The sequence below is a fragment of the Cricetulus griseus genome, chromosome 7, assembly GCF_003668045.3.
Source record: "Cricetulus griseus strain 17A/GY chromosome 7, alternate assembly CriGri-PICRH-1.0, whole genome shotgun sequence".
NCBI classification, from domain to species: domain Eukaryota; kingdom Metazoa; phylum Chordata; class Mammalia; order Rodentia; family Cricetidae; genus Cricetulus; species Cricetulus griseus.
The window spans coordinates 82,420,635-82,447,607 of NC_048600.1; the positions used below are offsets into that span (position 1 = coordinate 82,420,635).

General features: G+C 47.9%; 2 protein-coding genes across 3 annotated transcripts in view; both read left to right on the forward strand.

Moving 5' to 3' along the window:
- Positions 1-20,724, forward strand: part of Pik3r6 (phosphoinositide-3-kinase regulatory subunit 6) — a 35,061-nt gene extending 14,337 nt beyond the window's left edge. Inside the window, exons 9-19 of one of the 2 annotated variants that reach the window (XM_035448254.1) lie at positions 942-1,028; positions 2,084-2,498; positions 2,838-2,934; positions 4,341-4,463; positions 7,809-7,919; positions 10,787-10,874; positions 11,167-11,237; positions 11,822-11,910; positions 13,501-13,621; positions 19,437-19,549; positions 20,032-20,724. In XM_035448254.1, the coding sequence (XP_035304145.1) occupies positions 942-1,028; positions 2,084-2,498; positions 2,838-2,934; positions 4,341-4,463; positions 7,809-7,919; positions 10,787-10,874; positions 11,167-11,237; positions 11,822-11,910; positions 13,501-13,621; positions 19,437-19,549; positions 20,032-20,185 (1,469 nt within the window). In that variant the 3' untranslated portion in view covers positions 20,186-20,724. The remainder of the gene's footprint in view (positions 1-941; positions 1,029-2,083; positions 2,499-2,837; positions 2,935-4,340; positions 4,464-7,808; positions 7,920-10,786; positions 10,875-11,166; positions 11,238-11,821; positions 11,911-13,500; positions 13,622-19,436; positions 19,550-20,031) is intronic. The other variant, XM_035448255.1, reaches the window with a different exon arrangement.
- Positions 20,725-24,145: 3,421 nt separating this feature from the next.
- Mfsd6l (major facilitator superfamily domain containing 6 like) lies at positions 24,146-25,936 on the forward strand. The gene has a single exon (XM_027427094.2). The coding sequence runs from the start codon at positions 24,146-24,148 to the stop codon at positions 25,934-25,936; it is 1,791 nt and encodes a 596-aa protein (XP_027282895.1).
- Positions 25,937-26,973: the final 1,037 nt, after the last annotated feature.

Below are 26,973 nucleotides of genomic sequence, written 5' to 3' on the forward strand. Positions count from 1 at the left end.
AGTTACTGAAGCAAAAAAAAAAAAAAAAAAAAAAAAAAAAAAAAAAAAAAAAAGCAGTTAGTCATATCGTAACAGATAGTCACAGCTGTACATTTTTGGGTGAGGGCCACTGAGTCAGGGTTACTGGGACTAGAGTCGGAGACAACAGCTGGTGGGTACCAAGATGGATGCCTAGCATAAAATGAAGTTTCTTCAGATGCAGAGATTCACAGCCAAGCACCATGCTGAGCTCCTGGAGTCCAGTCTAAAAGAGGGAAGAGTGATTATATAAGCAAGAGGGGAGGGTGGTCAAGATCATGATGGGGAAATCCAAAGAGACAGCTGACCCAAGCTTGTGGGAGCTCATTGACTCTAGACCAACATCTGGAGAGCCTGCAAGGGACCAAAGTAGGCCCTCTACATGTGGGTGATAGTTGGGTGGCTCGGTCTGTTTGTGGCGCCCCTGGCAGTGGAACCAGTATCTCTGCCTGGTGCATGAGCTTTTTGGAGCCCATTCCATATGGTCGGATGCCTTGCTCAACCTTGATGCAGGGGGGAGGGGCTTGGTCCCGCCCCAACTGAATGTTCCAGGCTTTGTTAACTCCTCATGGGAGGCCTTACCCTTTCTGAGGAGTGGATGGGGGGAGGGCTGGAGGGAGGTGGGAGGGGGAGCAAGAGGAGGGGGAACTGTGGTTGGTATACAAAATGAATTTTTAAATTAAAATTTTTAAAATGGAGCTTCTTTAGCTGTACCAGTTCAAAGTGCAAAGGAAATGCTCTGGAAACCACAGCAGAGCACATGAAAGCTTGAACTTGGTAGCTAAAGTTTTGGTTCATTAAAGCCAGACAAAGTGGGCAGGAGAGCCTAGTGTTGACACCCTCCCCTCAGTCTCCCTGGACTTTTTAAAATTTTGCCTACAACCCTCCTCACCACAGTCCCCACAGCCTGCTCCTTTTTTCAGGTGACGTTCTCCAAGACCGACTGGCAAGCATCCCCCTGCCCAGCCCCCTCATCACCTTCCACCTGTGGACTGACCAGGAGCAGCTCTGTATGTGCACAAGCCTCTGAGCTCCCGTAGAAATGGCTGAGAACAGTGGTGTATGTCTGTGTGTGTCCATGTGTCTGGGCTCCGGTCGTGTTCAAATTTTGTTCTCTGAGTCCTTCCATGTGTCTGGACAAAGAGCATATCTTCTCCAGTTTAGAGTAGCCCAGTGCATTAGTCTCATGCCCATGTTAATGCCATCAGTGTCCCTGTAAGGGAGGCAAGCAGAACCCCTTATGGTACCCAGACCTGGAAGGTCCTTACAGAGCAGACATGTCCTTCTACCCCTGTGTCCTACCCCAATTTTTTTTTTTGGCTCGTCTAGAGAGCGAGGACAAGGACACTAATTGTGGTAGGAAGTATTGGGATGCCTGGGTCTTGACACTTCCTTTCAAATGCTGAGTCATGTTAGATACAGTCGTTCTCTCTGGGCCTAGAAGTGGGCTAGGAAGACCTGCAAATCTTCCCTGGGGATGGTGGTCTGGTATCTGTGTCCCGGTGGAAGATATGGGAAGTGGGAAGTTGGGAGGGCTCCAGGGTCAGCTAAACGTGGGAAGTGCTGGGTTAAATGGATTTCTTTAATGCTGGGGTTCTTAGAGCTTTTAATCATTTACTGATTGGCTGGGTGTGGTGATGCAGGCCTTTAATCCCTGTACTCAGGAGCCAATGGCAGGCAGATCTCTGTGAGTTCAAGGTCATCTTGGTCTACATGGTGAATTCTAGGACTGCTAGGGCTACATAGAGATACTCTGTCTTAGAGAGAGCGAGAGAAAGAGGGAGAGGGAGGGAGGGAGGGAGGGAGGGAGGGAGGGAGGGAGGGAGGGGAGGGAGGGAGGGAGGGGAAATATGTTTACTGATCAGCCTCAATGGGAGAAAGCAGGAATGCATAGATCTCTGGACCATTGTTGGCCACAGGACTGTTACCCTTTATAGAGTATCCCATGGGGCTTCTGTTCATGTAGACAGTGTTTGAGAAACAGGAGCCCCAGATTTCTGGGGAGCTGTCCTGTCAACTTCAAGTGTCCTTGCCATTCTGATGCACCCCTGTTCTCATGTCTCAGGGAAGGAACTGGTGCTCTTCCTTCGCCCACACTCCCAGCTACGCCTCAGTGCTGACTTGGAGGCCTTGGATCTACAAGGATTTAGGCCAGACTGGGACTTGGCCCGAGTGTCCACTGACAGTGGTATTGAACGGGACCTTCCTTTTGGGAGTGATGAGCTCCCGGAACCCAGCAGCTCTGAGATGGAGCGGGCTGCACTACAGCGCAAGGGGGGCATCAAGAAGCGTGTGTGGCCCCCTGACTTCTCCATGCCTGGCAGCTGGGATGGGCCTCCAGGGTTGCATCGGAGGACTGGCAGGCCCAGTGGGGATGGGGAACTGCTGCCTGGAGTCTCCAGGGTGCATACAGCCCGTGTGCTTGTGCTGGGAGATGATAGGATGCTTGGACGCTTGGCCCAGGCTTACTACAGACTCAGGTAGGTCCCTGATGAGGAACTGGGGTTGTTAGGAGTATGGGTGGGTCTGGAATGAGCTTGTAAAAGATCCAGACTGGTACTAGAGGGACAGGAGGAAAGGCTGGGGAGGGTAAAGGAGGACACTGCAGAGTATCCCCAGTGCCCAGCCATCAGCTTGACAGGAAATGACAACTGTTCTCATCTCATAAATGGGTAAACAGAGGCTCATAAAGTCAGTATAAATTGCCCAAAGTCAATACATGATAAATGGCAAAGCTGAGATTTTTTTTTTTTTTTTTTTTTTGATGCTGACACAAAACCCCAAGCTCTTACACACTCTACCTTACTGCCTGTTGCCAGGAAACGGGAAACCAAGAAGTTCTGCCTCACTCCTAGACTCAGCCTGCAGCTCTACTACATCCCTTTGCTGGCACCCCAGGTGACTGGACAGGGGAGGGTCAGGAGCAGAGGTCTCATCAGAGAAGAGAGGGAGCGGGAGGGATCACTGGCAGCCTGGCTCCCTGGCTCAGGGACCAGAACCTTAGAATGTGGAGCTGAGCGAGACTTGGAGGGGTCTTCCAGATCAGAAGCCAAGACACAGGTTTCGCCACAGCATCATCACCTCTTCTGACTCTCTTCTCTTTGTAACGGATTATCAGTGCTGATCAGTAAACTGAGGCATTTCCCCTCAGGGACCTCCACTCTGTGAAGCTACCGAGTGAAGGATGAGCTGGAGTGAGGCAGGGTTAGTGAGTTTATTAAGTAAAGATGAGAAAGCACATGCTTCAAGTGAGAGAGAGACAGAGAAAGAGAGAGATAGAGACAGAGACAGACAGACAGACAGACAGACAGACAGACAGACAGACAGACAGACAGATAAAGGAAAAGGATGTCACACACCCGAGGCTTGGGCTCGGGCTTCTCAAGAGTATCGCCTGCCTTAACCATGTCTGTATTCATGATGTTGCTATCTTACTCAGAGGGTGTGGTTTTAAACATGAAGCAAACAATTACACAAAGTTTTGAAAGTAAGAAAAAAATATTCTGAGTGGTTTTACTTACCCTAGAGAATTGCTGTAGTAAATGAGACTTTCTAAGTCATAGAGTTAAGAGATGTGCTCAACACAGACGCAGATGCAGCTAAAACTTAAGGTCACACCCATTCTGCCCTAAGCAAGCATGTCTATTTGTTATTTTAACATCTTTGCTTGAGGTATTTTTTTTTTTTTAGAAAAGGGAATATTGTCTTTCTAGATAATCTTCACAGTACATGTTATTAGCTGTACTGAAATTCTTTGCTTTCAGCTGATGAGAGACCTACCCTCCTTCCCTCTCTCCCTCCACAGGAGAGAAAGTTTGAGGTAGATGACCAGAGTTCATTGGTGTTGGGGGGTGAGGAGTGGAGTCCACACTCATACTTACCCAGAGCAACAGCCAAACAAGACTTATTTCTGCCCTTTAAAGGTCAACAGTGGCCGGGCGTTGGTGGCGCGCACCTTTAGTCCCAGCACTCAGGGGGCAGAGGCAGGCGGATCTCTGTGAGTTCGAGACTAGCCTGGTCTACAAGAGCTAGTTCCAGGACAGGCTCCAAAGCCACAGAGAAACCCTGTCTCGGAAAACCAAAAAAAAAAAAAAAAAAAAAAAAGAAAAAGTCAACAGTGTTTTTGCAGTGTCACGGGTAAGTGACCCTTGAGTTTATGATCCAGAACACTAGTGTGTGTTCACTCAGTATAGAAACTGAGCCAGAGAGGTTAAGTGACTTGATCATGGTCACAGAACACTGGGCTTTGTTATCTGGGGCACCCACACTTGGAGGGGAGGGCCTGAAAAGTTTGCCTGTCCCCTTATTTCCCAAATCCCCAGAATCCAGAGGTATCCGGAAAGCCTGAGCTGGGAGAGCTGGCTTCCTTCCTGGGTCGAGCAGACCCATGGTATGAAAGCACTGTCAACACCCTGTGTCCTGCCATCCTCAAGCTGGCCGAGATGGTAGGAGCAGTGGCGGGGGGGGGGGGGGGGCCGCACACCGGGGGGAGGGAAGGGAAAGTGTGAGAGGATGAATGGGGATGGAGAAGTTTAAAAGCTCAGATGAGGAAGGAGGTAGAGTCAGGAGGAGACCCCAGTTAGATTTGTTTTTATACTTTGTCATTTGCCCATCAGATTTTGTTAGTTTCATGTTTTCTGTTGTTAGATGCAGAACTTTTATTCTTTGTGACTTCTGTCTTTGAAGGTGTCTTCTTCCTCTTTCCCTCTTTCCCTCCTTCTCCTCTCCTCCTCTTCTGCATGTTTGTGTATGTGGGGGCTTTGGGGGGGGCATACATACCACAGCACTCATGTGGAGGTCAGAGGACAACTTTGTAGCTTTACATGGCTTCTAGGGATTGAACAACACTTCTTAAGGCCCGGGATAGCAATACTCAAACACTGTAATAGTCTGGATTTTTATATTTAAATAATGAGCCCACACTGAAGTGTGTGTGTCATCTTTTTTTCTCAAGATTTATTTATTTATTATGTGTATGTGTCTGCCTGCAGGCCAGAGAAGGGCTCCAGATCCAAGAGAGCCACCATGTGGTTGCTGGGAATTGAACTCAGGACCTCTGGAAGAGCAGCCAGTGCTCTTAACTGCTGAGCCATCTCTCCAGCCTAGTGTGTGTGTGTGTGTGTGTGTGTGTGTGTGTGTGTGTGTGTGTGTGTAATCTTGCTTTTTCCAAAGGTTTAGCTGGTTACCCAAGAGCTGTTAGTTGTATAAACCACCCTGCCTCATCCATTTGATGTTCTGCTTATAGCCCTGACTGAGCTCTTACATATGTGTGATGCTATTTCTGGGGACCTGTGTTTTCATGGATTTATGCAGTTCTGTACAAATCAATATGATTCTATTTTGATATCTGGAAGGGTAGAGCCTACAGCATTATTTTTCCTCTATAGAACTTTTCAGAATATACTAGTTTATCTTTCCTGATAAACTTAAGAATTTGCATGTTATTTTTAAAATTATTTGCTTATAATAAATACATTTTTATTTTGTGTGTGCATACATGCACACATGTGTGCAGGTGCCTGTGGGGTCAGACGAAGGCATCAGATCCCCTGGACTTATAGCCAGGTGTGAGCTTCCCACAGAGATGTTGGGAGCCCAACTCTGGTCTTCTAAAAGAAACATCAAGTGCACTTAACCTTTGGGCCATCTCATCAGACCCGATTTTTAAAAAATCTATTGGCATTTTTTATTAAAGAGAGAGGATCAGCCTCTTGCACATATTAAGTGACCCTCCCTGGGGGCATAATATAGTTTCGTAAGTGTTTCCTATTATTCTATGGGGATTGCATGGTTGTTCTTAGATTGCTTCTGCCCATTTCTTGCTCAGTTTATTCCTCACATCTTGTAGTATGCTTCTTGTCATGGTCAGGACATCTCTCTTGTTCCAGTTAGGAAGAACGTACTGCCAATATAGCAAGAGGCTACTGATTTATACATTTTATTTATCAAATTACTCATCTATTTCTTGAAAGTTGACATTTGAGAACATTTCATAAAAACTATGCATTTGCCTTTTGATAGGCCACCAAACTAAGGTCTCTGTTGTGTTTCTTACCTGGCTGACTGGGGCATCTTCTGACATGTTTTATGCAAACAAAGATGTCTGGGTGTGTATGCCCATCTTCTGAATAGCACCTGTTTTTGTGCATGCAAAAGAGAAAGTTATGGAGACAGTTCTATGAAGGCCTTGGCTCTTCTCTTCTGTTGGTAGTTTCTCTTCCACCAGGACACATAAGAGATCTTGCTATCTCCTACTCTCTCCTGTAATTAATCAGTTGCATAGCCTTTCTAAAAGCAGCTCCCATGTGAAGGACCTGGAGACACCATGAGCAATGATGTATTATCAAATTGCTGTGTCATCAGCATAATCACACAGCTGGGGAGCATTGAGACAGAGTTTCCTTATGTAGACCTGACTGGCCTGTAACTCACTATGTAGACGAGACTGGTCTTGAACTCACAGAAATTCACCTACCTCTGCCTCTTCCTCCACCTCCAGAGCATTGGGATTAAAGGTGTGCACCACCATGCCTGACCAAGCATGATCTTTTTGAAGGGAATATTTCAATGAACCAGACGTTGGAGTCAGAGGGATTTGGGGTTAGATATGCTATGCTTAAAACAAACTGAGCCTTTTGCCAATTCTGGTGTCACAGCTTGAGCAGTCCTAACCCAGAAATTCAAAACACAAGTTTCTAAGCACAATCATGATTATACAAGTGGAAAAATCCACACCTGTCCTCATGTGACAGGTCATAGTCAAAACATAGGCACACTGAAAATGTGTGGAATTATCATTGGGCTTAGAGAATGTGAGATGAAACAATTTCATGTTTACACTTGAGCCCCATTTCTAAGATATCTCATCATCTACACATAAATATTTCAAAGGAAAAAACCATGGAGTTAGAAACACCTCTGGTCCCCAAGCATTTCTGGTAAGGGGTACTCAGCCTGCATCCCATTCTATATGGCTATTCTATTCTGTGTACCTGAAGATCATTCCCTTTACTGTCACGGGGCCAAGGAAGTCACATTCCCAGCAGCATGTAACTATCACTGGTTTGTTTATTTTGAGACAGAGCGTCCCTGTGTAATTAACTCAACATTCTTTTTCCCCAGCCACTCAACAAGCAGGGATTACAGGCACGTGCAATTACACTTGGTTTATTAGTGAGTTTATTAACGGATTCAGAAGTGGCCAGAGACAAAAGGGATATCATCCCATCATGTAGTCTTTCCTCTTATTTCTCCCTTGAAGATTACCCAGGCCTCGAAAAGTTTTGCTCAGGGTTTCTAGATGGTGAGTATCCAATCCAAACCTAAACTTCTGTATGGGCTATCTCCTCATCAGCTACCTTCTCAAGCAGCTAGCACACTGCCTCTCGGCTCAGTAAGTCTGCCCAAGTGAAATTAACCAGCTCACCTGAGGGGACGGAGTCTTATTAGAAGTAGCTTGTAGCCCAGTGATGACGGCTCACACCTTTAATCCCAGCACTCAGGAGTCAGAGGCAGGCAGATCTCTGTGAGTTCGAGGACAGCATGGTCTACAGAGTGAGCCAGGACAGCCAAGGCTACACAGAGAAACCCTGTCTTGAAAACAGAAAGTGGTTTGTATTTTGGTTAGAGGTAAAAACCAGAGGACCAGGAAGGTTTGGAGTTTGTTGAAGGCCAGATTTGGTCATCACAGGGAGTTTGGAGGCTTTGGGGTTTCTCATTGAGACAATGGTGCTTCCCCTAGCAGCCTGGAGGTGAGTGGCTGCTGGAGATACTGTCCTTGTTCCTCACAGCCTCCCTGCTTTGACACATCCCAGACTGTGGACCCCTTTATCCTGGATGTAATCACTTACTATGTTCGCATGGGTACCCAACCCATCTATTTCCAGCTCTACAAGGTTAAGGTAAGTTTTCCCCTGGGGTTTCCAGAGTGACACACCAGCCTGCAGGACCCTGTTAACCACCGTGTAAACCCTCTGGCTCCCGGGAGATACTAGTCATTAGGCTGCAAATCAGTTCCTGGTTGCTCTTAACAACTTTGTCTTCATTTTGTCTGGACCAGCCAGTTCATTGTTAACTTCAAAGACCTCAAATTCAAGCAGAAGGTTGGGAGTCAGGGGTGGGCTGCTCTGGACTGTTTTCCATCCCCTGGTTACACATGGGTTGGGAGTCAGGGTGGGCTGCTCTGGACGGTCTTCCATCCTCTGCTTACACATTCCCAAGGCACTCATTATCTCCCACCACCTCTCTCCTCAGCCTCTTGGAGACCTTCAGATCCCAGGTTCTCCCCCATGCATCCTCCCCTCTCACACCATTGCCTTTTTCCTTTCCTTCTAGCCAGTGCTTCATCTGCACTATTCTGTTGCCTTGTTTGCTTCCCATTTTTCCTTTTCTCTTCCCAGCACGACACAAGCCCAATAGCACCACGTACTCTTCCAAGGCCCACCTGGAAAAAAAAAAAAGAATACGAGACCATTTGACACACTTTCATCCTGGCTCATGGAGACCTCCACCCAGTTTACTCTTCTTCTGAGACAGTGGCTGTTCATCACTTTCCTCAAGCCCTTCCCTTCAGCAAGAGACTTTCCTCCCCTGAATGTCCTGTCTGTATCCAGAATGCACCACACCTATTCCAGTCCTCACAGGGCCTCTCCTGGTGCACATGGACTTCCTCCAGTTCAGTCTAGGCTCTTGACCAGACTGATCCCCTTCTGGACTTTCCTTCTCAGCTGTGCTCTTCTACCTGTCTCCATCATTTGCACCTGGTCACCTAAAACCAGAACGACGTTCTGAACCCATGAAATTTCGGTCTGTTTTCCTATTCAGGCTGTATTGTGTGTAGCATTGAACTTCAAGGGTCAGACTTTCTCCGGGTCTCAATTTCCTCTCCTACTGTGTTTCCAAGCTCCATACCTTTGATGGTATTAAACAGTGGAGGAGAATTTAGCTTTCAAATCTTTCTTTCAGTTCCTCGAATGACCCTTCTCTTACCAGTTGATGCTGATAGGTGGGAGCCATTTGTGGAGGCTGTGGTTTCTTCCTTTTATGTCCAAAGGTGAATTAGCTTCCATGTTAGCCCTCTTAGTGATCCTTACTGCAGGACACAGGGAGTGGCTGGCACACACCTACAAACAAGGCCTTAAACTGAAGCACATGGTGGACTGAGTCCTGGGGATCCAGCAGACCGCCAAGCTTCAGGGTAGGACTCCTGAGTCCTCAGCCAGGGATGGGGAGACTCTCACTCCCCTCATCTAACTTGGACTCAGCCTCTCCTTTAGCCTTGTGGAATTCTACTGCAGATTCCCTCCCTGTTCTACTTCGAGCCATATCTGTTTTCACCCAGAAATGTTCAAATAGGTTTCAGGCTCATAATTTAACACATCTACCAGTCAAGGTCACAGGAAAAAAAAAAAGATGCTAAGTAACTTACATAAGAGATTTAGCATTTAGACTATCTTGAGATTCATCATCATGCCAGACGTAGTGGTGCACACCTGTAAGCCCAGGACTTGGTAAGTTGAGGCATGAACGGCATGAGGACATGCAATACACAGCCACAAACAATCACATCAATTACTTCACGTTCCATGTGAACGTGAACATGAGGGACTGGAGAGATGGCTCTGTGGTTAACAGCATTTGTTCTTTTAGAGGCCTTGGGTTCGATTCCTAGCACCCACCTGGTGGTTCACAACTGTCCATAACTCCAGTTCTACTGACAGCTATTCGAGAAAAACACTCATACACATAAGTGTATTATTTTTTTAAAGATTTTCTTTTTTTAAGATTTTACTTATTTATTATGTATATAACATGCTGCTTCCATGTATATCTGCACACCAGAAGAGGGCACCAGATCTCATAACAGATGGTTGTGAGCCACCATATGGTGCTGGGAATTGAACTCAGGACCTCTGGAAGAGCAGTCAGTGCTCTTAACCTCTGAGCCATCTCTCCAGCCCCACTTTCTTATCTCTTTTTATTTTATCCTATTTATTTATTTTGGGTTGTTGAGACAGAGTCTCTTTATGTAGTATTTGGCTGTCCTGGAACCTCCTATATAGACCAGGCTGGCCTTGAACTCACAGAGATCCACTTGTCTCTGCCTCTGTCTGAGTGCTGGGATCAAATGTGTGTGCCACCATGCCCAGATAAAATAAATCTTTAAAGAAAGGACAAAAGTACAAACACAAGACGTGCCATATTATGATATGTACACATTGTGAAACTATGTTAATTGGGCTAGTTCAAGTGCACATTACTTCACCTTTATAGTTGATGGCACAAACACTCACAACCTACTCTCAGCTTTTAGTAAGAGTGCATGTTGTTATGAACTATAGTCACCACATTGTACAGTTGCTCGGTTGACCTTGCTCCTTCTGTGTAGCTGGGATTTTATATCTTTTACAAGTATGTGGTAAAAGAAAGGTTTTACCTATCAAAAAAAAAAAAAAAAAAAAAAAAAGGTTTGACCAGAATCAGTACCTCCTGATTCTTCCTCTCCATTCTTTTGTTTCCGGAAAGACTCAGATGTAAGTGACAAGAACTTTTTAAATTGTCTTAGGACTGGGGGCATCTATTAGCTTACAGTGCTGAAAAGGTCAGGACAGATATGGCGTCACTCTGTGTAGCTCAGAACCTAGCATGGGCAGGTGGGTGTGTGGGACTCCCCAGACTGTGGACCAGAAGCTTTCTCTAAGCCCTCTTTCCCCCTCCCTCCTCCTCTCCTCCTCTCCTACTCCCCCCCCCCCCCGCCCCTTGTCTCTAGATCTTCACCAACCTGAGTCATGACCCTACAGAGGACATTTTCCTCACTGAGCTGAAGGTGAAGATCCAAGACTCCAAGTCCCCCAAAGGTGAGCTTCTGTTGCCCTTTGCCCAGAGCTCAGCCTGGCTCAGCTTCCCCCATACTCACTCTCTAGCCTCTCACCAGATGCCACCTCCACAGTCACCCTGTAGTATCATGGACCTCTGCTGAATGCCAGGTCCACACTTAACCTCTTCCTCAGAGCATTCCCAGACTGAAAGGCAGTCTTCCGAAGATGCTACCTCTCCATCCAGGGACAATTGCCAGGTCTATCCAGCAGCTGTGCCTCAGTGACATGGGGGAGGGGATCTCACCATATACCCCCTCTTATCTCCCCTCAGAGGGCTCTTCACCACGAAGGAAAGGGACAGCTGAGGGCACAGGAGCTGAGCTGTCTGTATGCTACCAGAAGGTCAGTGTCATTGGCATAGCCAACAGGGACCAAGGTGGTATAAAGAATGACAGCCAGCCTCTGGGATATGGGGGTTGTAGACAGAGCCAAAAGAAGTCCTGCCCCTTTCTTGAAGATAGCCTCAGACTCTTTCAGGCTCCAGAACATTCTGCAAGGATGATGTAGGGGTGAAGTTGACCTTACATGCAGGCAAGGAGTCAATGTGCTCTAGGAAATTAGACAGTTGGGTGAGCATAGTGGTGCATGTACTTAAGCCTAGCATTTGGGAAGCAGAGTCGGGTAGATCTCTGTGAGCTTGAGGCCAGCTGGGACTACACAGTGAGACCTTGTCTTAAAAAAAAAGAAAAGAAAAGAAAAAGAAAAAAAAGAGGAAAGGAAGCTGGTGTCTTGCTCAAAAATGTCTTTCTTAAGAGCTGTCCATCTAGAAGTTGGTTAGGCTCCTTGGGGACTAGGAACACCTAAGCCTCTGCCCACAGTCCTCATATGGGTATCAGTATCCCAGGGCAGGGAGAAGAAAGACTTGAAGATGTGGGGGAGGGCATGTTCTCAGGACTCTCTCTTTACTCCTCAATTCCCATCCCCAGGCCCTGCTTAGCCACAGGCCCCGAGAAGTCACTGTTTCACTGAGGGCCACCGGGCTGGTCCTGAAGGCCATTCCAGCTGGTGACACTGAAGGTGAGAAGCTGGGAATTCAGACTGAAGAGATGGGAGGGACAAGGAGAAAACCAGGGAGAGAGGAGGGAACAGGACGGCTGGTAGGAGATGGGGAGCAGGGTGGGGGTGGGAGTCTCACAACGTCCCTGGGAATTGGGCCTTGAGTAAAGCAAGACTGCCCTCAGGTGGTCCACTGCCCAACAGCCCAGACTGTCCCAGCCTGGGGCTGGGCCTCCACAGCTGGAAGGTAGAGGGACCTAGGGATGAGAGCAGAAGGCCTCTCCACTATGAATTAGGCCTACAGAGCTGGCAGCTTTCTGCTGGGAAATACTGGATTTTACACAGTGTTCCAAAATAAAAATAAATGAGTGAATGAAATGGAGGGACAGTAAAGAAGCCAGCTCGTATAGACAGAGCACATTAGCTTTCACCAAGAGCTCCCTGGTCCCCTGGAAGGGTGAAAAGGTGGCGGGCGACACAGATTACCAGCACCAAACACATCCCCCGGGAGCCTAACAGCATTCTGTTAGATACAGCACCTCACTTTTGAACATGTAAACTCTCTGAGATAGATATTATCAGTATTCCTAACTCCTTCCTGATAGGAAACAGAAGCAAGAAAATAACTTACTTAGGGTCACCTCTGCAAGGGCTCAGAGCCAGGCACCCTGACTTGACACTCCCCTTCAAAGTCCCACAGTGTCTCTGAGAACTGCTAAATTCCACAGTTTAGGCTTCAGGGCAGTGGCCCACACAGGCTTCAGGGAGATCATTTCCAAACATACAAGAAAGTTCACCTCCAAGTACCATCTTTAGTTGGCAGGGAGAGCTCCAGCCTGACAATGGTCACACATGGTGATTGTTTTGATGCAGTGTACACTATAAAGAAGTGGATTGGGTGGCTGGAGAGATGGCTCAACAGTTAAGAGTACTAGCTGTTCTTCCAGAGGTCCTGAGTTCAATTCCCAGCAACCACATGATGGCTCACAACCAAGTGTAATGGGATCTGATGCTCTCTTCTGTGATTCAGGCATATGTGCAGAGAGAGTACTTGTACATAAAAATAAATAATTTGTTTTTTTTTAAAGAAATGAATTTGAGTGGGAACTAGGGATGGGGCTGATAAAACATTTGCCTGGCACATTTGAGGTCCCAGATTCAATTCCCAACACTACTGAATGCATGTTTTGTTTTGTTTTTTGTTTTGTTTTTTGTTTTTGTTTGTTTTTTTTTTTTTTTAAGAAAAACTTACTAAGAAAGGAGAGCTCAGTGTGGTAGCTATGCGCCTTTAATCCTCATACTCAGGAAGCAGAGGCAGGCAAACCTCTGAGTTCCAGGACAGCCAGAAGCTATAAAATGAGACTGTTTTCTCAGTATGTAGCCCTGGGGTTTGGTGTGGTGATCACCAGAGGTTCCGAAACTTGGTTGTTTCTCCAGGGAAGGAGATGGGAGAAGAAGAAAGAACAGAAGTGTGGTTAGGGCCAACACGGAACCCAGGAGTGGGAGCCACCCCGGTGGGGCAAATCGGAAGCAGAAGGGGAAGACAGCGTTTATGGTGGGGTTCGTAGGACACAGAATCTTACCTACTCCGCTCCCCCCCATTTCATTTGGTTTCAGGGTTCTCCCACTGCACCTCACCAAATGCTGCTTCTGCTACAGACTGCACGTGCCTGCGTGTCAGTGTGACCGAGGTTGTCAAGTCCTCCAATCTGGCAGGAAGGTCATTCACTGTGAGTTCGGGTGGACAAGGAAGTGGGAGCCCAAGGGGGAAGGTGTTGAGAGAAAGGGACAGGTGACCCTTCACTCCTGCTGTGGGGCTTTCCAGTCAGTGTGGGAAACCAGGAGGCACTGAGCCCGCCTTCCATCTGCGGCCCATTTGAGGACTAAGGCATCCCATGACAACCACATTTGTCCATCATCTATGCCATCCAGGCCACTGCAACCAGACCCATACACCATAGATGACACCCAAGCAGCTCCCTCACCCTCACTGCTTCTCTGACCCCCTCCCCTTGCCCCTTGGCTTTCTTTGTCTTGACTGATATTTAATGATCAAGGTATGAGATTCACCCATGTTCTCCCTCTGATGGCATCTCTCAACTTCACTCACATTTAACTTGACCTCAGAGCCCCATGGTCCCACCTGAACTGTGCTCTCACTGTCGTGGACTCCTGTTCACCACCCACCAGACAGGCTGTGTGCCTATAGCACCTGGAATAAATCCGGCACCCACACCCACCAGGCCCCAAAAAACTCCTGCTCACCCAGAGCCTTGATGTCACTCAGTCCCTTTCCTGGTGGTCCTTGGAGTCTCTCTTCTCTTTTTCTGTCTGTGACCTCTCCTCTTCCTCTACAGACAGGATCAGGTCTCCTCTCCATCCTAGAAACAGACGAAACTCTACTTTGGCCACGTTTTCTCCCTGGCTACCAGCTGCAGTTCTTTCTCCTGTCTAGTTAAGTGTTTAAAAAGATACTTCTAGGAGTCTGGGGTCGGTACCCATGACTCCCTTGCTTCCAGACTATTGCTGTGAGCTTACCCCACTGCAGCAAAGTCACCTCCATATTGCAAAGCCCATGGTCCCTTTTCAGTCCTTCTGTTTCTTTATTGCAAGGTAATGTTTCCATCTCTATATGAAAAGTTTGTTTATTTTGAGTCAAAATGTCAGTGCATGGTTAGGATGGCTGGTGAGTTTTTGCTTTGTTTTTTAGTATTAATAGTTTGCTTCTTTTTTCATTATTTATATTTTTATATAATTGATAAACACAGTGGATAATGGTCTATAGCAATACTTTTGCTCAAACCTATGTGCAAGTAGTCTGGGAATGGTGGTGCATGCCTTAACCAGCACTCTGGAGGCAGAGGCAGGTGAATCTCTGTGGGTTCAAGGCCAGCCTGGTCTACATAGTGAGTTCCAGACCGCCTAAGGTTATATAGTAAGACTCTGTTTTAAAAATAAATATAAGCTAGGCATAGTGGTGCATGCCTTTAATCTCAGTACTTGGGAGGCAGAGGCAGGTGGATATCTGTGAGTTTGAGGCCAGCCTGGTCTACAGAGTGAGTTCCAGGACAGCCAAAGATACACAGAGAAACCCTGTCTCAAATATATATATATATTTTTATATATCATATATATATATGAAAGAGTTGTGCATGTATCCTGATGGGACCTTGTTTATGTCAGTAAATAGTATTTCATAATGGCTGCATATACCTATATGATCATCAAAATATTTTTTGTAAGATTAAGTGATCTACTTTCACTATTATAAGCATACGGGGGCGGGGGGAACACACTTAGGGTTAAATAGATGCTAAAACTCATGACTATGCCTTTAAAAACCTTCCCTAGTGATCTGGCATCCGTACATCTGGACATTTTACCACACTGGCCTCCAAGCCCCACCCCTACTACCATGTGAGATCACCAGTTTTGGAAGGCAGTCAATATACTTGTTTCATCTTTGTGAATCTGATCATCAAAATTTCCATTGTTTTAATCTGGATTTCTGTCACTCAAAAATAGTGAAGCTGATTCTTCTCATATTTACCGATAATCTTTATTTTTTTTTTGTTTCCTGTTTCTGATTCCACTCATGTGGACACCATGATATCCTTGTTTTATATGAGGACATATCCTTTTATTTGTCTCACGTTTTTGAAATATTTTGCCAAGGTTTTTTTTTAGTTTGTTTAACCTTTATGTATCAATTTCCTGCCTGGGAGTTCTAGAAGTCACCCCTTTGGCTTTTGCTGCATTATCTTTGTCCCCACATCCTTTTTGCCTCTACATCCTGAGAGAGAGGACTCCGAGTGCGGTGGCTGGGGCTATCTACATGGGAGGCCTGTCCTGATACCCTTCCCTTCAACCCAAATCTTCCCTTTCCCCACTCCACTTTTGTGCTCTCCCAGAATCTGGGGACACAATTACTGAAACGCTGCAGCCCTGTAAATGGCATGGTGGAGGGGGCTGGGGCTCTGGGATCGGTTATCTTGGGGTTTCCAGCACTCAGTGTATCTGGCACATAGTGGGCCTCAACAGGTGTCCACTAGTCATCTAGAGTTTCAACATCTCAACCCTGAACCCAAATCCCACTTCTCTGAGGCAAGCTATTCATAGCAGGAGAGCTCTGATGGCTCCTATCTGCCTTAGCAAAAAGGACAGTGTGGTATTCCAGGTAGGCCTGGTTACCCTTGACTGCAACTTCTCTTCTGGAGTTAGTTCCTTCCACCAGCCTCTGCTCATTTGACCTCATTTAAAAAAAAAAAAAAAATCCTGGCCAGGGGCTTTTTGGCTATCTAAGATAATCAAACCAGCAAGTTCTCTTTTTTATCTCCTGCTGACCTGCTGAGTGAGATTCAAATAACTGTGTTTCCTCTCCTGGAACCTCCCCCTCCCTCCCTCCCTCCAAGTTTTATCAGATGGTAAACACCAAGCCACGGAGAGGAAGTCTTTGGTGAACTGGAGGGGAGGTGCTCCCAGCTGTGAACAGCAAGAGCCCTGTGGCTCGCTTGGAGGACTTGCATCAGGCTGGGTTGGATGCTTGATAGCTGTGAGTGACACCAGCAAGGCAAGGACAGAAGAAAGGATGCTTCAGGTGTGGAATAAAAGCAATGCCGACCGACCGGAAAGAGGAGCATTTTGCCTGTTCTCTCATCTTGCAGCATGACATCCTATGCACAGCCTGCATCTGGCCCTTGCCGCTGGCCCCCACAGCTGCATTATAGATGCATGTTGTCTTCAGAGTCTACAGCCCAGGAGATAGGGTGTGCCTTGGCATGTAGACCCCAGAGGCAACTGCCTGCCGGTCGGTTGTCTGGAGTGTGAGTCTGTGTGTGGCAGGGGAATGAACACTGAATGGGAGTCAGTTGGCTGAATCCTGTACTCAGCAGGTCACAGCCAGTTCCTTGGACATTAGTTTCTTTACTTAGGCGACCCCCATTCCCTCACCAGTTACCGTCAGTTTGAGCACAGTCTGTAAGCTGAATAACCCTGGCTGCCACTAGCCCCCTCCTTGTGCAGGATCTCATCCCTCTGTGGCTTCTCTGGGTGTTTCTAGAAGGTAACCAGTGGCTCCCCAGGGCAGACAACCATCTGGTTAACTGTCTAGTTGCAGCCCACTGGGCTCCACGGCCTGCTCACCTGGTCACAAGGCACCCCTCCCTCACAGCCAAGAGTTCCAGGGGACCCAACTGCTACAGGTTCTATTGCACAACCAGGCATCTCTTCTTGCCTCTGTCACTCCCTGTCACGGGGTCTGCTGTCCTCCCATCTAATGGATGTTTGGGTGTATCGTTCTTCTCCACTCACAGCTCAATTGTTCAGACTCACATGAGGGGACAGGAGTAGAGAAAGGGGGGTTAGATTAGGAGACACAGAGAGAGAGAGAGAACATACAGGAGTTTTCCTTCTTCCTCTGAATAGGGAGACTTCATCACCAAGACCACTGCTCATGCTCAAATTCTCCTGGGAAAATCACAACCAACAACAACAATAATGAGCATCCAACACAAACACGGTGCTGTGTGCCATACACTATTCTAAGTACTCACAGCCTTGGCTGGCTTAGAACTCAGAGATCCACCTGCCTCTGCCTGTGCTAGGATTAAAGGTGTGTGCCACCATTCCAGGCCTGTCCTCTTAAAAAAAATAATAATAACTCATTGTTGCTGTTATTTTCTCTTGTCCCGCCAGGTCCTGCCACCCTTCTCTGCCCCAAATAAGCACACAAAGATTTATATTTGTTGGCTGATGGCTAGGGCTTCTTATTAGCTAGCTCTATCTTTTTTTTTTTAAAGATTTTATTTATTATGTATACAACATTCTGCTTCCATGTATATCTGCACATCAGAAGAGGGCACCAGATCTCATAACAGATGGTTGTGAGCCACCATGTAGTTGCTGGGAATTGAACTCAGGACCTCTGGAAGAGCAGCCAGTGCTCTTAACCTCTGAGCCATCTCTCCAGCCCCCTAGCTAGCTCTATCTTAATTATTAACCCATTTCTATAAATCTGTATGTTTCCACGTGGTTTTGGCTTACTGGAGAATGCCCGGACCTGTATCTCCTTTGGTGGCTACATCTCGTCTATCTCACGGCCTCTCTCCGCCTACCTTTCACAGAATTCTCCTCATCCTCATCCTTCTTATCTTCCTGACTCATTGGCCAGACAGTGTTTTATTCATCAACCAATAAGAGGAACTTATATACAGAAGGACATCCCCCATCAACTCATAAAGTCCCACTTGTGCTGCTCACATTCTCCTGGGTGTGGGGCCATACTGGAGACTTGTGGACCTACCAGGGGCCACACCCTTCAATAAGACTGACTCTCCAACCCCCCCAGAAGTCATCATCTGTCCACAGCTCCTCCATGGGGGTGGGACTGTGTCCTAGTTTGCATTTCTAATGCTGTGATAAAACTGACCAAAACAACTTGGGGAGGAAAGGGTTTATTTCAGTTTATAGGTTACAATCCATCATTGTGGGAAGCCAAGGATGTAACTTGAGCAAGAACCTGGGGGGAGGAACTGAAGTGGAGACCATGGAGGAATGATGTTACTGACTTGTTCCCCATGGCTGGCTCAGCCTGCTTTCTTATACTGCCCAGGACCAGCTGCCCACAGTGGACTGGGCCCTCCCACATCAACCATTAACTTTTAAAAAAAAAAAAAAGCCCCACAGGGTTGCCTATAGGCCATTTTATGGCAGCACTTTCTTGACTCCCCTCTTCCCAGGGCTCTAGTTTGTGTCAAGTTGAACCCTTTCTGCTTCCAAGCTAAAATGCTGAATGGCTTGCTCTTGTGCAGGTCATGTGCAGGAAACCACAGCTGCTGTGAGAACACTGGTTCTGCCATGTCCAGAAGACAGTTTTGCCCCCACCCTCCCTGACCCTGGGCTTTTGCACCCTTCCCACTGCTGGTGTGATTCGTATATAAGCATCCGGGTTGAAAACACTTAGGAGAAACAGATGCTGAGGCTTCCTGACACACTGGGGCTGTGTACTGCCAAAAGCTCCTGTCTGTGTGTGGGGGACTCTAAAAGGCCCTCCTAGTACCCCAAGGTCCAGAGTTCTCTGTTCCATAGGAAAGGCCTCTCTGAAGTCCCCTGTGTCTGGAGTCAGAAGGATGCCTAGGGCCTGCTTCCCACTGGCTTAGAGTTTTATTTGACTGTTTCCTAGACAGCCTGATTATGTTTGGCCCAGGCAAAGAATTGCGCATATAATTTAATGCTGATAACTAAGGCCACCTAGCAATTTGGTTGCCATAGGAGATGCATACGGACACTCTAACTTGATAACCCAGCATGTACTGCCCACAGCGTTCTATTTTGTATTCATAATGAAGCATAACAGGTCAAGAAAAGAACTAAAGCAGCATCCCAGAGCGAGGGAACATGGAGACAGTTTATGCGGTCACTGCTCAGTCACTAGCAGGAAAAGAACAGGGACCCCTTGGGATAGACGGAAGAAACGCGCCAGATCCCAGGATAGTAAGTGTTGGCTGAGCAAAGGTGATATTTACATAAACTGTTTCTTGGATGTAGACAGTGGCAAACACCTTCCGGACATCCAGTATCCAAGTCCAGAGCCAAGACCAGAGGCTGTTGACACTGTGGCTGGACAAGGACAGCCGGCGCACTTTCAGGGATGTGGTCAGGTGAGTGGGCCTTTCTACCCCTAGGATTCCAGTTCCCACAGGAAAAATCTAAACTCCTGTTCTCCGTCTTTGGCCAGATCTGTAGCCAGACAGGTTTTAGATCACTGCCCCATGACTTAAGGCTAGTGCTAAATGTTCCCAAGATTCCTAGGGACACACAGCCTGCAAGGCCTCCTGTTCTAGCCCCTCTGTTGGCACTGACCCTTCATCAAAGGATCCTCTTTTGGGGCACCTGTACCCCCATTTTGTGGCTTTTGCCTGTCTTCCCCAGGGACGTAGACACAAAGACACAGTGAGCCAGATCCAAGCATCTCCCCCACTATCAGAAAACACTGGTGTACGATGATCTTCTTTTCTGATTTGTCCTATCTTCTTTGTGATTCCTCCTCTGTACCCTAAAACAATTGGTCTGCCTTTTAAATGTACTGGACAAATCTGGTCCCTGAGGTTAGTCCTCTAAGTTGGTCTCTTCCCCACTGCAGATTTGAGGCTAGCCCCTGCCCAGAGCCATGTTCACGGGCCCAGAAATCCAAGATGTCGGGGCTCAATTCACACCGGCAGGAGGCAGAAAAGAATAAGGCTAAGCTCAGTCCCCTTCTGATGCCCATCAACACATTCTCTGGCATCGTCCAGTGAGCCTGCCAGGACAGTAGAAGATCTGGATCCAAGCACAGCAGACCCAAGAAGAAGGAAACACTACCTACCCACCCACAGCACTCACACTGACAGCCCCACTGGGCAGCTCTGCTTGGACCAAGAGCCAGAGACTGCCTGGGAGATGAGAGAGCCTAAATCGTGATGAAGAAGGGAGCATGTGGTGAAAAAGGACCCATTCCAAGGCTGATGGATTTCTGGATAAGGCTGGGATCTAATGAACACATGTACACACAACCCAGCTTCTTCCAGAAACTTCATTCTTGTGTTGATGTTCATCTCTCAGTTCTCAAGCTGTCTTCATCACCAATTCAAGCTCCCTAGGGAGTCCTGAAAATGTGTGCCAAAGGGCTGCAATTATAACTGGGTGGTTCAGCGGTAGAGCACTTGCCTAGTGTATGAGAGGCATTAGATTTGACTTCAGCACTATAAAAAGGGGATTGGAGCTGAGGGGTACCATTTTTGTACAGAGTGATGTGGCTGAGGAAGAAACAGGAAGTAAGTAAGGGACATTGTACCTGCTTTCTGCTGAGTGTACCATCCTTTTCAGCTCTCAGACCATGGTTCACCGGGGCCGAGGTGGGTCTGTCTCAGCAGAGAAGAGAATGTTAGTATCAATAAAAGCACACTAAAGTGTGTGTGTGTGTGTGTGTGTGTGTGTATGTCTGTGTGTGTGCATGTGCTTGTGTGCTTGTGTGTGTGTGTATGTGTACGTGTGTGTGTGTGTGTGTGTGTGTGTGTGTGTGTGTGTGTGTGTGTGTGTGTTTACCACAATATATGTATGTAGGTCAAAGGACAATTTGTAGAAATTTGTTCTTTCCTTCCATGGTGTGGGTCCTGGAACAGAACTCAGGTCATCAGGTTTGGCAGCAAGCACCTTTGCCATCCCCATGGCCCTAATTATACTGCAAAAGAAATCAGAAGACACAACTTAATCTAGCCAAGCGAATTCGCTTAGGCCAGGCAACAGCTTTGTGTTATATTCACTGCTGTGGTCTGTTCCCCTACTCTTTCCTCACCTCATTTTTTTTTTAACTTCAGGACTCCCCCAAGCAGGGGCAGGAATGCAGGGTAGCTTCAGAGGAACCAGAGATTGAAGAATGAAAAAACTGATGTTTCAAGTGAAAAAAAATTGCACATTAAAGCTGCAGTACCCTTGGCCCCATGACCAGTTGCAGGGTAGGAGAGAAGCAGAACAAGTCCAAAGGTGTTAGACTTAGGCCCCTCTCTCCCTCAGAGTATGGTGAGAGTGAAGGTGGTAGGATCCCTTTGAAAGCGGGAATCTATATTAGTTACTCTTCTGATGCTATGATAGAAACAGTTTGTTTTGGCTTGTGGTTCCAGAGGAATATGAGTCCATCATGGCGAGAAGAAATGGAAACAAGCAGCTGGCCATGGTAGTAGGAAAGCAGAGAGCTCATACCTTCAAACACAATTGTGAAGCACAGAGAGAAAACAGGGAAATAGCTTTAAATTCTCAAAGCCCTTGTCAGATGTGGTGGTGCATGCTTTTAATACCAGCACTCAGGAGGCAGAGGCAGGTGGATCTCTGTGAGTTTGAGGCCAGCCAGGTCTACATAGAAAGTTTGAGGACTGCCAGGGCTATGCAATGAGATCCTGTCTTGGTTGTTTGTTTTGGTTTTTCTGCCTCTGCCTCTCTGCCTCTCTCTCTGCCTCTCTCTCTGCCTCTCTCTCTGCCTCTCTCTCTGCCTCTCTCTGCCCCTCTCTGCCCCTCTCTGCCCCTCTCTGCCCCTCTGCCCCTCTGCCTCTGCCTCTGCCTCTGCCTCCTAAGCACTGGCATTAAAGGCATGCACTGCCACTGCCTGCCCACAAGATCCGGTCTTCAAGCAAGCAAGCAAGCAAACAAACAAACAAACAAAAAATAAACTCTCAAAGCTTGACCCCAGTGGCATACTCCCTCCAGCAAACCTGCTAAACCTCCCCAAACAGTGCCACCAACCGAGGACCAAGTGTTCAAATATCTAAGTGTACAGGGAACAGTCTCATTCAAATCAATACAGGGTCGGGGCCAGGGCTGGCACTGGCATTTTACCTCTGAACTCATTATCCCAGGAATAGAGCAAAGTCCTATGACCCATTCACAAACCAAGAATGATGTAGATAGGAATCTAGGGTTAACTTAATATACAGGCCCAAAGGCAGTCCAGGCTTACAGGAAGCCTCAGCTCCCCCATGGGCTTGGGAAGCAGGGAACGTTTTCTCAAGTAGGCAGAGTCAGACAAGCCCAAGTGGGTCTCATATAAAAGAATGCCACTATGGGAAAAGAGTGTGGAGTCTGGCAAGTGAGGGTAATGCCTGATTGCTGAAGGAGGCAGTGGGGTGGGGAGCAGTCTCAGTGTTTTGAAACTGGTAGTAATTACAAATCTCACTGAGTTTGAGTTTGAGCTGGGAATTTTGTCTTTTCTGCACTGAGGTGATATGAACTGCTTCATACCAGTTTGAGCGGTCACAATAGTGTGTGTAGTGTGTGTGTGTGTGTGTGTGTGTGTGTGTGTGTGTGTGTGTGTGTGTGTGTGTGTTTGGTTAATTTATTGATTGATATTTTGAAGACAGATTCTCATGTAACTAAGACTATTTTTGAACTCCCAATTTTCCTGCTTCCAGCTCCAAATGATGGGATTATATGACCAACTCTCCATGCACCATGAATCATTTGGGGCTTTGTTTTGTTTTTGCTTAGTTTTGTAAATAAGGTCTCACATAGCTGAGGCTGAACTCTCCTGCCTCCAGCTCTCCAGTGTTGACTCACAGGTTTGTATCCAGCTAGCAATCCTTAGTTTTTAATTAACCATTATGAGTGTGTCAGCCAGAAAGGTTAAGTGAAAGTGCTGGGGTTCTTAGCCCTCTATCAATTTACAGTGAAAGCCATTGAGTCAAACTCAGCTACACATACATACATACACATACATACATGCATACATTCGGGAAAACACCCGCACCGTCCAATCCACAGCCAAATTAGGCACATTGAGCAAGCTTTGGACGAGAAATTGACCAAATCGGGTCTGAGCTGTAGTTCAGTAGTAGAGTGCTTGTCTAGCATACATGGAGGTCCTGGATGTGAGAATAAAAAAAAAAAAAAATTACTAAATCAGTAGCTAGATGGTTGGCCATTTTGGAGGAAAGCCTGTGACACAATCCCAAATGATTTGAGCTGCTAGAATCTTTGTTCACATGAAATAGGAAATGCCTCTGGAAAAAAAAAACAAACGAACATATATTTAGTATAATCCAAGGTCATGCCTCTTTTAGGGATTGTTTGTATGTGGTGAAATAGTGCTATGGTCTGGGAGCCAAAATACCTGCCTCCCTGGGAGTTTTGGTGGTGATGAAAAACAATAAAATGAACAGAAGGAGTATAGACAAAAGTGCACTTGATAACAGCAAAGCAGGAGAAGGGAGGTGTGAGTCTCGGTGATGGCCGAATGGGATTGCGATTTCACTTACAATGGGCAGGACCAACTCTGTGGATGGCCACTGGCTAGTGGGCCTCTGAATACAGACCTGAGGAGGAGGGGGGTGCGGATGTCGTTCATCCCTATCCCTATCTTCCCTCCTCCCAGCCTTATCCCTATCCTGACCCTGACAGTTTGTCATGCCAAGCTCCTAAGGTGCCAGGGGATCACAGGACGCTACTCACAGGTGGCGCAGGTGGGGGACAGGTGCGGCACTGCGGCCCACAGGTGCACCGGCTCCGCCCCCGCCATGCCTCACTCCTGGGGCGGGGTCACTTCCGGGCCAGTGGCCGGACGTGGGGGTAAAAAGCAGCCGTTGGCTAGGTGACCAGAGGCGACGCCGGGGGCAGTCGGTGTTGCTCGGAACCCTGAGCCCGTGATCCTCCCTCCCAGGGACATGAAGTCTCGCGCGCCCCGCTTCCAGCTCGGTCCTGTGCCCTTCCGGGTCTGACGGAATCCCGCAGCCATGAGCCCCAACCCGCAGTGGGACGTCCCCAGGGCACTGGGGGTTGCCAAGCTCTTCCACCTGGTGTGCGGGGTCCGGGATGCCTGTGTGACCCCATTCCTCACCCTCTACTTGAGGCATCTGGGTGTGGCCGCACCCTGGGTGGGCATCCTCATGGGAACCAAGCACCTGGTCGCAGCCTGCTGGACTCCCTTCTGTGCCTTCCTGGCCAAACGCTACCAGAAAAGGCGAATGTTTCTGACTGGGTCATTGCTGGGCTCCGCAGGAGCCAGCCTCCTGATGGTCCTCGTCCCACCTGTGGACAGAAGTCTGAACAACCACTTTTGTAATGGAAGCAACAAAGTGGTCACCACTGTCCTTCCCCTGGGGGTCACACGGACTGTGACCATGACCTCCTCCCAGGGGTCAGTCCCAAACCACTGGGCAGGAGCACCCAGCCTCCCGGGCAGCAGGCACACCAGAGCCTTGGACACGTCTGGCTTTCCAAACGGATCTGGTAAAAATCAAGAACGAATACTTCGCGCTTTGCAGGCCTATTTCGCTGGTTCTGTTGAAGGAGCCAGGATCACTACCCAAGCTCTCCATCCTGTCACTTCTGGGTTGAGAGCTAATTCCCAGGAAGGGACTTTTGAGGTGGACAATGCTACCCTGGGGACACTTCCTAGAAGTGCAGCCCTTGGAAGTCCAGACAACTTGTCAAAGGCCCAGGGGGATGACCAGGCCCTTGACCACTCCTCCAAAGGGCCGCAGTGGACCTTCATCCTCTCCTTGGGGTTTGTGGCATTCTGGGAACTGCTGACAGCTCCTCTGGAGCAGGTGGCAGATGACAGTCTTTTTGAATACCTGGATTTTGTAGACGCCGCTGACCGGAACAGAAACTTGTGGATGTGGAGATTGTTGGGTATGTCAGCAGGTGTGTGTGGCATTGCAGCCTTGGTGGGGCATCTGGAATGCTTCCTCGTGACCAATGGTCCTCGGGGCGTGATTCATTTCTACAGCTATGCTCTGTTCAGTACTCTGGCCTTAGCGGTGAGCACTGCTTTTCCTGTCCCCATCTACCAGCAGCAGGGGCTTAGCTACAAACCCATCAAAGCACTGTCCCTCATACGGGGTGACTCCCGCCTCATCCTCCTCGCCTTCACTGTCTTTTGGATAGGAGCCACTGCCAGTACGGTGCAGAACTTTCTGTTCTGGCACATGAAGGACCATGGCAGCAGCGAGCTGGTGATGGGTTTCTCGGTGGCTCTCGGCTTACTAGGAGAAGTTCTGTTTCATCCATTCAGAACTTCGTTGCTTAGGAAACTGTCTAGGGTGGGTGTGCTGGGGCTGGGGCTGAGCTGCCTGGCCCTGCAGCTGCTTTACTACTCTTTCACCTGGAGCTGGTGGTCCGTCCTCCCTGTTCAGATCCTGAGTGCCATCAGCAGTGGGGCCCTGTGGTGGGCTGTGGGGACCTCCCTAGAGGATCTGGCCACCTCTGGCGTGGAGAGGTCTCTGAGCACCATGTTCCGAGGTCACTTCTATGAGAGTGGTTGCAGCCTAGGCAGTTTTGTCGGGGGCTTTGTAGTAATGCGCTTTAGCATAGCAGTGCTCTACCAAGCCTGTTGTGTGGTCCTACTGCTTTGGCTGGCCGTGTTCCTGGCCACCCAGCCCAGGTTGCCCCAAGAGCAGAGGATCAACTACTCAAAGCTGCTAGCTCTGGAGGGGAGTGACAGCAGCGACTCTGAGCAGGGGTCAGAACGGGACTGGCTTGTGAAGGCCATGAGGGAGGACCACGTGGACTGGAAGGGCTGAGAGGTCACAGCACACTGGAGGAGAAAAGCACTCATGGATGGGAGAGGACCCTGCTCTGGACTCAGGGAGCCTTAAGGGAGAGAGCCGCGTCTGTGCCAGAGGCACAACAGGGTCTACTCATTGCGTGATTTCACTTTGTAGTAAAAGGAGATTTTACTTTTTTATTTTTATGTGTTTGTATACGTGTGTGTGTGTGTGTGTGTGTGTGTGTGTGTGCAGGCCCGAGGACAAACTCCCTCAGGAGGCGTCTCCCTCAGGAACGCCATCCACCTTTTTTGAGACAGAGTCTCTCACTGATCTAGAGTTTACCGTTTAGGCAAGAACTGGCTGGCCAGCACACCCCAGAATCCTCCTCCTCCTCCAGCACCCACCTCCCCCTCACTGGGATTTCACACACATACCACCATGCCTTCCATTTTTGCATAGTTCTTAGAGATCAAACTCAGCCTCTTATGTTTGCAAAGGCTGCTTTACCACCTGGACAGTCTCCCCAGCCCAAGATTTTATTTTATTTTATTGCCATACAAGCTTTTTAGAATATGGGAGAACACATTTGCTTTTGCAGAAAAGTTCCTTTGTGTTTGCTAATTTTGACCTGGGAGGTTTTCCAGGGCTTTTGATGTAGGACTCTGATGCAACTGGACCCAGCAAAGAAGCAGGGGCAGAATTAAAGGCATTAAACTGGCTGTGCAAGGAAGACAACAGGACCTGTAGGAAGCAGTGGCTAGGGAGGGAATCTGATCTAGATGGGTCATGGGCCTTCCTGGAGGTAGGGGAGTCACTAGCCTAATCCTATAAAAGCTATGCTGAGGTTAGATAAGAATGGCACCCAACACTGAGCCCCACCCCCAAATGTATGTGCCACCAGGCAAAGGATGCTGAGAATCTACATTTCTCCCTACAATGGCACATGGAGACTTTAACATCTACTTTGATTAGGATATAGTGTACTGAACTTGTTCTGACTCCTTTATGCCAGAGGCCAGTGTTTTTTTTTTAAAGATTTTATTATTTTATTTATTAAGTATACAGTCTTC

Excerpts from the sequence above, each read along its gene's own strand:
- Mfsd6l (XM_027427094.2), top strand. The coding sequence starts at position 24,146 with ATGAGCCCCAACCCGCAGTGGGACGTCCCCAGGGCACTGGGGGTTGCC.